This window comes from Hibiscus syriacus, unplaced genomic scaffold (genome assembly GCF_006381635.1).
Source record: "Hibiscus syriacus cultivar Baekdansim isolate YM2019G1 unplaced genomic scaffold, ASM638163v2 tig00005352_pilon, whole genome shotgun sequence".
NCBI lineage: Eukaryota > Viridiplantae > Streptophyta > Magnoliopsida > Malvales > Malvaceae > Hibiscus > Hibiscus syriacus.
The window spans coordinates 131,168-143,636 of record NW_024062053.1 but is presented as its reverse complement, the minus strand read 5'-3'; the positions used below and the strand labels follow the sequence as shown (position 1 = coordinate 143,636).

Genomic DNA, 12,469 nt, shown 5'->3' with positions numbered 1-12,469 from the left:
GCCTTTTCTTGCTCACAAATATGCCCATCCTCAAACCACAATCCCATTGGACTCTTGTATTATTTGAATACTTTTACTTAAATAAGTGATTACATGGACCAACTCATTTTAATGTATTATTGTAAATATATAAATACAAGCCTTTATATGCATGGAAAATGCTAAATATGTGTATATATATACACCTGTGTAGAACGCAATTCCGTATGACAAGTTCAAGTGTGGTAAACCTCTGTAATCTGATAACTATTTGACATTCTAACCGTAAAATCTGTCTCACTGTTTGTTATTCTAATTAGCATGTCCAACACTTCTTTCATGTTTGGTCTAGCTTGTGGTGTTTCGGCAATGCATCTGACGGCAATCTGAAGCAGCTCGCACATCTCGACGGCACCCTCGGTTGGCCCTGAACCATCAAGCGCCACCGGTATTATGGCTTGGACTAATCCGTTTTCTCCATTGCCCATGATGCGTCTCGCCCATTCGACCAAGCATTCTTCTGCTCCGTCCACAGCTCGCCGCCCGGTTGCGAGCTCCATTACTAATACCCCGTAACTGTAAACATCACCTTTCGTCGTAGCTTGCCAAGTATGCCCGTATTCTGGTGCTACGTAACCGATGGTTCCTGCGACTGTCGTGCTCACGTGGCTGTCTCCGACATCGACAACTCTCGCTAGCCCGAAATCCGTGACTCTTGCCCTCCCGTATTTATCTAGCAATACATTGCTGGCCTTAACATCCCTGTGCACAATTGCAGGGTAGCATTCATGGTGTAGAAACACTAATGCCCGTGCAATATCGACCGCCATGTCGATCCGTCTCCGCCATGTTAACCGCACTTGATCTGTTATAACGTCTTCGAGGCTTCCGCCTTCCATGTACTCATAAACCAGTATCTTCTTTAAACCATCAAGGCACCAACCATAAAGTGGTACAAGGTTAGGGTGCGGCCAACCGAAGCCGTTTTGTCGAAGAACCTCCATCTCTGCCCGAAACTCCCTTTCGCCCTCTATCCCTTCTCTTTGTAGCTTTTTGACTGCTACTTCTCTCCCATCCGGCAATACTCCGCGGTACACAGTTCCGTATCCCCCCTTCCCTAGAACCCTATCCTCCGAAAAATTATCCGTAGCCCTCAAAATATCCGCGTGAGTGAATGCTGTTTTGTCTAAACGGATGACCTTGACAGTGTCTGAGAACAATGGCGATGAACCGCCAGAACTCGATGTCAAATTGTGTCGGAAGTTCGTATTCCATAAGAGAGATCCCGCTGGTTCTTCAGGGATTCTCACCAATAACACCAAAAGAGACAGAATTCCGAATACTAGAAAGGCCAGAGTTAGGCCTAATAACACCAAAAACACAGCCAACTTGACAGATTTTCTATGCCTCCTATGATTTTTTACCAAGTGATCCGTTCGATTAGCAATGAAATCTGGGACATGGAGCAGCGGATCTCCGAGGTAGGACTCTTTCTCGAACGTTGCGAATTGACCGATTGTCGGAACTGCACCTGAAATGAAGGGATTGTATGAAATGTTGAACTTGGTCAATTCAGACAACTTGTTCAAACTTGCTGGAAACATGCCAGAAAAGTTGTTATACGACAAATCTAACATCTGCAAACATTTGACATTCCCTATCTCTGCTGGAATTGTTCCAGAAAACATGTTCCGAGTGATATTTAGGACAGAAAGTTGAAGCCGGCCAATTTCTGCAGGCAGTTCACCTTCGAAGCCATTGAATCCCAAATGCAACATGCTGAAATTTTGCATCAAACCGATATCTGCAGGAATCGGACCCGAAAACCGGTTTCCACTAAGCTGAACGTAGCCCGAGATTTGATATGTTCTCACCATTGAACCTGCACTGCACATTGGGAAAATGCCAACACCTTTAAGCAACTTATCCCATATACTTCTGCAATTTTTCCTAGTGAGAATTGTATACATAAAATTGAAAGGAGGGTAGTCTGCCGGAATCCATCGCTTGATCGACGCACACTCGCCGGTACCGGATCGCGACCGGTCTCGTGACCGTACCCGGTTTAACTCGAAAGTCGAAGTAGCATTCGTCCCTATCCTTACCAACTGAGGTGGAATAGTTCCAGAGAGTTGGTTGTTGGCAAGGTTCAGCCATAGTAAACTCGAACAGTTGCCTATTTGAGGTGGGATTTCGCCATTAAGGGAGTTGTTTGCAAGCATCAGCCATAACAGAGAGCTCAGTTTTCCGAATTCTCGAGGGATCAGTCCCGAAAGGTTGTTGAAGGACAAATCAAGGGCTTGTAACTGAAGCAAGTTACCATATTCAAGTGGGATATTGCCTGTAAATTGATTGTGAGCCATCATCAAGATAGTCAAGCCTTTCATTTGAGAGATTTCAACAGGTAATGGAACAGTGAAATTGTTGTAACTTAGATCCAAAGCAGACAAATTTTGTAATCTGAGAATCCCTGAAGAATGCAGCCCTCCTTTGTATGAATTTCCGTGCAATACAAGGAACTTCAACTGTGTAAATCTCCCAAAAATCTCTTGAATCTCCCCACCAAAGTTGCTTTTACTCAAGTCTAAATACTCCAAATTTGTTAGATTCAAAAGGGTTTCTGGGATCACACTTGAAAAACTGTTGTTCCCCAAGAACAAGCCTTCCAGACTCGAAATCATCCCGATTTCGGATGGGATTTTCCCGGTGAATTCGTTTCCGTAGACGTTCAACACAGTCAAGTTCTTGCAATACGAAATCTCCCCGGGAAATTCACCCTGAAACTTGTTTACCGAAAGGTCTAACATCCGCAGACTGCAGTTGTTCGGAAATATCGATCCTGGAATCGGCCCGGAAACGGAGTTTTCAGAAACTGAAAACTCGATAAGCCTGGGAAATCCAGTCCATATATTACCAACAAAGTTGTTGGAACTCAAATCCAGATACTGCAGATTCCAGCATTCATCAAAGAAGTCAATCAAACCAGTGAAATTGTTACTTGAAACGTTTGCAACAATCAATCTCCTGCAGCTTCCTGGGAAATTAACATGAATATCCCCATGAAATCTATTCGTAGACAAATCAAGTATCTCTAAACTATTCAAACCTGATAAGTTCAACTGCCCTTCAATGAGATTATGCGATAAGTTAAGGTATGCAAGGCTTCTGCATTGGCTCAACTCGTCCGGTATAGCTCCATCGATGGTGTTCTTCGACAAATCGAGTTGTCGGATTTCAGTTAAGGCCGAGAAATTATCGAACATTTTCCCGGAAATATTGCTGTCCGAAAGGTTTACGCCAATGACTCTTAGGCCATTAGAAGAAGAAGAAGAACATGAGATTCCATGCCATTGACATGGACTAGAGTTTTCCCTATTCCATTCTGAATATCTCCCTTGATTCACTCGATTTTGTTCTTGCAGAAAAGATTTGAGCTTCAGCAGTACTTCTTTGTCTGTTTCTAAAGAATCTCCAGCAACCATTATACCTGAAACAAAAACACGACAGTTAAAACAAAGATTGTAATAAATTTAACAGAATCATCCTGGGAAATCACGAAAGTGAAGAATAAAAGCTGACCCAAGAAAGATTTTCATGCATATAATGAGAAAAAAAGTCATAATCAAGGGGATAAAAAGGATATTAGAACATACAAGTAATCAAGAAGGTGAAGAGAGTAAAACGCCATGGAACAGCCTTCTTTTTCATCTTTGTAACCAATTTTCGTAATTTTTTTTGTTTTTGAAGTAAGGATTAATTAAACATCCATCAATTTGAAACATGGGGTTGGTTAGCCGCCCATATTGACCGGTTAAGGTAACATCAAGCTATTGGGTTGACGAAGGACATTAGACTCAACAAGCCATTTACGAGCTTTTGAGTTTTGAAGCAGGTTCAGTTTTGGTCAAATTTGCTGCTAGACCCTCTACTTAAGTGACTTTTGGGATTTAGTTTATGCAAATAGAACTTTTTCGTTTTAAAAATCTTAATTCTAAGTTTTGGCCAAAACAATTAGTTAATTGACCATACACCCCTAAACTATGACTCTCATTTTATATTAGTTCTTAAGCTTTTGAATATCCTAATATCAGCCCTAAAGTATGACTAATTCTAAATTGATCTCCAAATTTTTAAACACTCCAAATTCATCCCTAAACTATGACTCTTATTCTATATTGACCCCTAAACTTTTGAATATTCCAATTTTATCCCTAAATTTTTGAATGGTTTTGGGGCGTGTTATTGGAATGTTCAAAAGTTTAGGGGCCAATTTAGAATGGGATTATAGTTTAGGTATGAATTTGAAATACTCTAAAGTTTGGGATCAATTTAGAATAAGATGCATAGTTTTGAAATTATACCGAAATGTTTAAATTTTTAGAGACAAATTTGGAATTAATGTTATAGTTTGAGGATATGTGATACAATTAACTCAATATATATATATATTTAATTGTGTTGGACTAGAATTTTCATACAAAAAACGTATTCCAATTCATTTTTTATAACCTTTTAAGTACATTGGCTAAATCTTAAACTTACCAAGATCGGGAATTAACAACACAATTTAACTTTTATTTTGGGTAAACTACACATTTAGTACCTAAACTATCAGTTTTAGTACCTAAACTTTCAATTTTTTCAAAATCATACCTAACATTTAATTTTTGTTTTATTTTAGTAGCCGATGTTAAAAACTTCACGCGTTTAGTACCTAAACTATCAGTTTTGGTATGTTTCAGTACGTAAACTTTTATTTTTTTAACTTAACGTTAAATTTTGAACGGGTATTAAAATGAAAAGAACTAAACTTTTGGTATAGTTTTTTAAAAAACTGAAACTTTAGTTACTGAAACAGACCAAAACTAATACTAAATGTATAATTTAGCCTTTATTTTTTTGGTTGTGGAAATTGTTGGACAATTTCTTTTTTTATGGGGGGTGTGTGTGTTTGACTAAAACCATTGCTTTCACAAAGAAAATTTTGTAAAGCTTTTCACTGTTGTTGTTGGTTGGTAAGTTTCTATGAAAGTTCACATCAACGAATAAACAATGATTTGATCCATGTAAAAATTTGACTATGGTTTCCCTTTGATTTTTATGAGAGTTGAACACTTAGACGCCAACTTATTTTATAAAATATTTTGATTATAAATTTAAAATATCACATAATAACATTGGATGAGATCGAGATCTGAGTTCAAGTTCGAGCTCAAGAAAGAATAAAAGAGAACACAAGAAAATTTGAGTTTTCTAAAATTTCAAAATATTCAAATTTGTCTCTTTCCTTTGTTTATTATCTTCTGATTATTATAATTATTTGTTCAAATTAAAACAATAAATTTTTATATCTGACCATAAAATTCTTCTCCTCTTATTAATCATCAACGATACAAATATCTTAATGAAACTACTAACAGAATAAAAAAATGTATTAGAGACTGTAATTAGAATTTTATATGATCGGATTCTAGAAGTTGATTATTTTGTTGTTATTTTATTGGATAATATAAAATTGTATTTAACAAAAGAAGAAGAAATATTCAAAGATGTATGTTATTAGTCTTTCGTGGAGAAAAAGGAATGTTTGAATAGGAGAAATTTAAATGTGAGAATTCATTGGAGTCTTGACTGCTTCTTTCTTTATTTCGATTTTGAAGGAAAATTGTGGCAGCTGAGCTTGACTTGCTTATCGTCTAATGTGCTCTACCGTTCACTTGTTTATTAATGGTCAACAATATGGGCGAGGCGTCACCATTACACTTGAGGAGGTCTGGTCGATGGATGACACAATTCTTACGTGACGAGGACGACAAGCCATCTTTAAGAAGGATGATAACACGGTTCCTACGCGATGTGCTTAATTCAATTAAATTTCACTTTTTATGTAGTTCATGGAAATGTTCATTTAACACACCCAAGACCCATACGAAATTGCAAGAGCATGACTTAACCAATGCTAAGGGGGCATGTGGTTGAGTCCCCCACAACTAGCAGTGTATAAATTCGGATATCAAATTCGATTTGATCTGAAAATTTATATATTTAAAATTTTGGATACCTAAAATAGTAATCCGTATCCGATCCGAAAAATCGGATATCTGAATTTTCATCTCCCGAACCGTCTTTATAATTGGGTAACATTTGTCTACATTTTATTATACTGATTTTATGGGCGTTTTTCCCGGAAAAAATCACCGGTGACCGGTATATTTACCGATCTAACACCAGTCAGACTATATTTCCCGATCTAACACCCTTAGCAGTACAGCGTGCCTCATGTACCGCGTTATATGCTGATTTGGCGCCACGTGGGGTAAGACGCTCCCTTGAAGCGCGCCTTATGCTGACATGGATACATGTGGGTATAGCGCGACCCCTGGGGCGCGTCTTACGCCACGTAGAGGTATAGCGCGGGGCAGGGGCCGCGCCTTACCTTTAATTTTGAATTATATATAGCGTGGGGCAGGGGTCACGCCATACTTTTATATAATTATATAAGGCGCGGTGCAGGTACCGCGCATTGTATAGCGACTTCGGCTATAAATACCCTTCTCCCCTGTTAAGTTCCTCACATCTCTCCTCTCAACTTATAAATTAATACAACAATTCCGTCAACGAGTCAATAATTCTGGCAATCTTCTCATATTTGATTTAGAAGTTCGTGTGAGTTTTCGTTATAAGGTAATTTTGTTATAATTTTTTTATTATACTTATTGTTTATTATGATTATTTGAAAAAATATTATACTAATTATTTTCAATTAATTTATGTGTTTGTAAAATTGGAAAGCGAGAGCATACGTCGAAATAGTTTTGCGGTGCAGATAATAATATAAAATTATATTATTTAAATTATTTACGTTGATGTGTCAAAATTTTATTGTGTTATATTTTCGTTCATATATTATTTATTTAATCAAGTTTGTTTTAATTATTTTTTTTGCAGATCTAATATTGCCGCACTTTTAAACTCAAAGAATGACGCGACTTTCAGCTATTGTTTATTATGATGGTGAAATTCGAGAAGATGAAACCGGCGTTGTTTTCGTATCAAATGAGCGTGTTAAAATATCATTCAAGAGAAACATAACTCTTGAGGAGCTGATAACGAAGATTTCGAGGAAGATTCATGTTGGAAGTAGTAGAAGAATGTCGTCGTTGCAGTACATATTTCCAACGTCATTGTAGCCATTAACTTATACAGTGTTCGAACTTTCGAACAATGATGATGTTGAAATGATGGTTGAAGCTCAAAGTAATTATTCAGACGTCGATATTGAGATGTATGCACATTTTTTTCAAGCGCGTGCTGTTCGGGGTCAATCATTAAGCTCCCACTATGGGTTGGCTGAACAAGTTGATCAAGTTGACAGCCCGACTACAGTATTGTGTAATGATTTTAATGTCATAATGGGGAGACATTCATCCGTAACTCCTTACGATATGTACCGAGGTGGGTCCATGAACAATCCGTATGGCAACACCGCGTCCAGTTCACGGGTAAGACATTCATCTGCAAATTTCTTTGACCATGTGGAGATGTCATCGACGCAACCATCTGTGCAGTTTCCATTTGACACGATGGCTTCAAGCTCCAGGGGGAGGCATTCGACTGCAAGCTTTTTCGATCTCAATGTCGATATGCCTTCTAGTTCAAGGGGAAGACGTGCAAGTAGTAGGTTCTTCGACCTAAATGTGGAGCGCATTGAGGAACCATCATCTCCACCAGAAGAACCGCTTCGTGAGCCTGGTACGAATGGTGTTGAGACTGGACTATTCATTCACCCAGAATCACCGCAATTCAACTCCGATGATGATGAAGTTCCAGGAAATATGGTACAAACTGACCCTCCTGCACACATGTATGAAGCTGATTATGGGCCAGAATTTACGGATATGCCTCATCTCGGTGACTATGGATATTACTCATCAATAAATAATGGTGAGTTATCTTTAGGCATGGAGTTTTCAAGCAAAGAAGAAGCGATGATGACTATAAAAAATTACAATATTCGTAATTCTGTTCAGTTCACAGTCAACCGATCCACGACCGAAAAATATGTATGCTACTGTGCTAGACGCGCAAACAGATGCAATTGGATTGTTCGAGTATAAAAAATAAGAGGAAAAATAACATATGGGAACTAACAGTATACAACGGTCCTCACACATGTTATGCTGGAGGGGTCAACCAAGATTATCCCAACTTGGACTCTGAAATGATATGCCAAGCCATCATACCCATGGTAAAAACAAGCTCTCATATAGCTGTTGCAGTGTTGATTTTAGCTATACAATCGCAGTATGGGTACATTGTCTCCTATAAAAAAGCTTGGTTGGCAAAACAAAATGCCATTGTCAAACTTCATGGCGAATGGGATGCATCTTACAACGAACTTCCAGGTTGATTTAGGCTGGTGCGGACGTTGAATCATGGGACAATTGTGGACTTCGAAACCTCCTATGCATACCGTAATGATCGAGTTCTTCGCGATCGATGCCAATTCTACCAGGCTTTTTGGAGTTACCCACAGTGCGTTAATGTTGTCAAATACTGCAAGCCTGTGGTCCAGATCGACGAGACTTTCTTGTATGGAAAATACAAGCAAGTTTTATTATTGGCAGTTGTCCAAGATGGCAATCGCAACATTCTTCCAGTTGCTTTTGCTCTTGTCGAAGGAGAAGATACAAATTCTTGGGCTTTTTTCCTCCGAAATTTACGTGCACATGTTATCACGAGGGAAAACATCTGTGTCATTTCAGATTGCGGAGCTGGGATCAAAGCAGCAATGGAGTCTTTGGGTCCAATGTGGCAACCACCCTTTGTCCAACATAGGTATTGTCTCCGACACATTGCTGCGAACTACCATGGAAGGTACAAGAAGAATGATGAGCGTCAATTAATTGTGCACATGGGTAAGTGAAACTGATGTAGTTTCTTTTCTTTCGATCGTTTTAATTTTGCAAAGGAAGCAGGTTAGTAAGTTATACATTTTTTGATCAGGTTACGAACTACTTCCTCGAACGTTTAAATCAATGCTTCAAGATTTGCGAGCGAAGAACGAGGAAGGATACGATTACATCAGCCTCATTGATAAAGAAATGTGGACGAACGCATATGATGGTGGATATCGGTATGGACACATGACGACCAACTTGGCAGAGGCAATCAATTCAACCTTAAAGGGTACACGTCACTTACCAGTAGCGGCTTTGGTAAAGACTACATATTTTTGTTTGGGGGTGCTTTTTGCGAAGCTCGGGGGACAAGATCAAACCTGGATGCAAGGCGGTCATATCTATCACCCTAAATTAGTTGCAGATCTATAGAAAAAAATTTATGCATCAAATGGAATGTTTGTACCAAGCTTCTCTAGAAGGCATGAAATGTTTCGTGTCACAGAGTTGTCGCGACCTCTTCAAGGGATTGAAGCTGTGTCGTTAAGAGTAAATCTAAGGGACAGAACGTACGACTACGGGTTTTTTCAAGCTCTGAAGTATTCATGCTCTCATGTGATAGCAGCTTGCTCGCATACACGTCAAGACTATAACCATTTTTTGGATCTTGTATACCTACTATCTGAAGTTTTTAAGGTATACGAATTTGAGTTTCCCACCATAGATAATGACAAAGACCTGATGAGGTTCAAGATTGACTTCCGATTGTACCAAATCTGAGTTTATTGAGGGAGCGTGGTCGTCCAAAATCCAATCGAATTCATTGCGATATGGATATTCGAGAAAGATCTAGACAAGACAGAAGATGTGGGCATTGTAGAAACCCAGAACACACTAAAAAAACATATCCACTTCTATTGCCATCAAGTAACAATTGATGAGGAAATGATATATTTGTTTATCAAATAATAATTCTTATACTTTAATTTGCATTTACTTCAAGTTAATGTCATTCGATAATCGCTGATGAAGATTAAAAAACGATACAATAATATGAGATTGGACGTTTGCGTTATATGTGATTATAATAAAAGAGATAATAAGTGACAAACTTAAGAAAATTATCAAACACAATCATTAAATTTTATCAAATTGATAACAATTTGGTATTTCAAAATAATTTTAAATACAACAAACTTACAATAAGTATTAAATGGTAAATGATAACCAAATTACAATAACTGATATTAAATGATAATAAACAAAATTAACTGGGAAAACTCATAAAACCCATACATCGCTGAGTGTGAAAACTGTACAGGATGTGTCTGTGCTGCGACCATGGGTGATGAGGTTGAACCCGCAAAATATTAAGCATATAAACCCTAAGTCAGATATGCAAACATAGACCCATAATAACCTCCAGGAGTGGTCATCTGTGACGGTGGCAGCGGCGGGGTCATAAAACCAGGTGAAGGCGGCGACGACGACATCTGGTAATGGAAAGGTGGTGGCGGCATCATATATGGCTGCGGTGGTTGCTGTGAAGGTCCTACTGGTGTAGCTAAGGATGAACCGGAAGCACCTGCTCTCCGCCCACGAGTATGGGATGATGGTGCTGTGTCGGTGAACGTCTCTGTCGATGTCGCGGAATGGTCTACCATCGTGCATCCTCGGGAAGCAGAAATGGTTTCCCGTTACTGTTGAACCACTCATAATAACGGTCAGCAACCATCAAGAGGTCAAGTAAAATGGGCTCTCTACGGGGAAGGCTCCGATATCGATTCTCCCACAACACGACCCACTCATAATGCCTCACCAGCCAATCTGTATATGTCTTGTCGCGTCTATCTGTGCTATGCAACTCGTCTATATTGCGAGGTGCTTCCGGAATTGGTTGAAAATAAACAAATTGCATGAGCACGCTATCAGTGGAGTACCACTCGACGGTCGCATAACAGATCAAGGAGACCATCACCATCCAAACATCTGATGGTCCCCTCAACTCAGGTGGGATCAACACCCTCACATTATAACACCCCCAACCCGTATCCGACCCGAATACGAGTCAGAGGTGTCACATTGACTTTTCAAACTTTGACACTTGACAAAATTCAAGGAAAATTTAAAACCTTCATTAACATAAAAGTGGTTTATTTACATAAAATAACCAAAACAACCAAAATCGATCAGAGCATTTATAACTGACACTTTACTTACATGCCAACATACTATACACGACAAAATACATACTTTATTAGTTACTTCTGATCTGATCTTCTGGCAGTGCTGCTGTTATTGCCCCTCCTATTTCGGTTCTGCTCGATTCTTGGTACCTACGTGTAAATCACTTATACGCTAAGTCATAGACTTAGTGAGGCATAACATAAATATATGCATACACATGTATAACAATGAATTTATGAACATGCATCCTTACTATTGATCTTGACATCTTAACTTGCATATATTTATTATACTATAACATATATGATGATAGTATGCACATATAAGACATATATTTTTATTCTAATTTCGCTTTAATTTATCTTTGGTTGCCCATATACATTATTGAGAACAAAGGTATGTGAGTACATAGAGGTTGTGCACTATGCTGTCACCACAGCTCGTATAATTCCCTCAAGGGGCACTGAATTTGTATTTTAAGCCCGAAAATCATCAATTCTTCACTCAATTCTTCTATTTAAACCCCTATCATGTCATTAAACTCAACCATTATTACTTAAACCAACTTATATCCATGAAAATCATCTTTAACCTCAAAATCCTATCCCTCATATGTAATTCAAGAATCATACTCAAATTTCTATATGTTCTAAATATAATTCTAACACTTCATATTCCTTAATTAGCATGATGACAAGTCAAATTTATCTTCAAATTCAACTTATCAACTATTTTCTATAAATTCATTTAAAACCCCATTTTCTTTAATCTCTTATAACTTCTTCATCTTGTTACTTTACAACAAATTAAGCTTTCCATAATCTTAATTAGCATCTAAGGATCAAAACCATACTTAAATTTCAGCAAACCATTAGCTTTTAAGAAATCTCACTTTTGTTTTACCTGCTTCACGTGTGGAGAAAGAAGAGAATAAGAGAACTCTGGAACCTTGTTTTTATTTCTTCTCTTCCACGTGGAGTTAATATATAAATATCTATTCTTTAATTATTTCCCATACAAATGACCATTTTATCCTTCTATTCCTTCTTCCTTGCAATTTAACCTTATACCAATTACAATACTATCAATTATTATGCTTTAGTCATAAATTTCTGAAGTTTTACAATTTAGTCACTAACCCGGTATTGAGGATGTTACAAATCTCATCCCTTAAGAAAATTTTTCCTTGATTTTTCATTATGCGAAGATATAGGGGTACTGAATCCTCATGTCCTCTTCACGTTCCCATGTTGCTTTCTCTATCTTGTGATTCCACCATAATACTTTAACTAATGGAATGGTATTGTTTCTTAGTTGCTTAACCTCGTAAGTTAAGATTTTAATTGGTTCCTCCTCATAAGTCAAATCCAGTTTAACCTCAACCTCTTCTGGTGTCACGATGT

The 12,469-nt window shown here is 38.0% G+C and overlaps 1 protein-coding gene across 1 annotated transcript; it reads right to left on the bottom strand.

Annotated features, from left to right (window-relative positions):
- Nucleotides 1–215: 215 nt before the first annotated feature.
- On the bottom strand, nt 216–3,753 carry LOC120199116 (probable LRR receptor-like serine/threonine-protein kinase At1g74360). The gene is made up of 2 exons (XM_039200314.1): nt 3,633–3,753; nt 216–3,466 (listed from the first exon to the last, which is right to left on the bottom strand). The coding sequence occupies exons 1-2, from the start codon at nt 3,685–3,687 to the stop codon at nt 216–218; spliced, it is 3,306 nt and encodes a 1,101-aa protein (XP_039056245.1). The 5' UTR covers nt 3,688–3,753.
- Nucleotides 3,754–12,469: the final 8,716 nt, after the last annotated feature.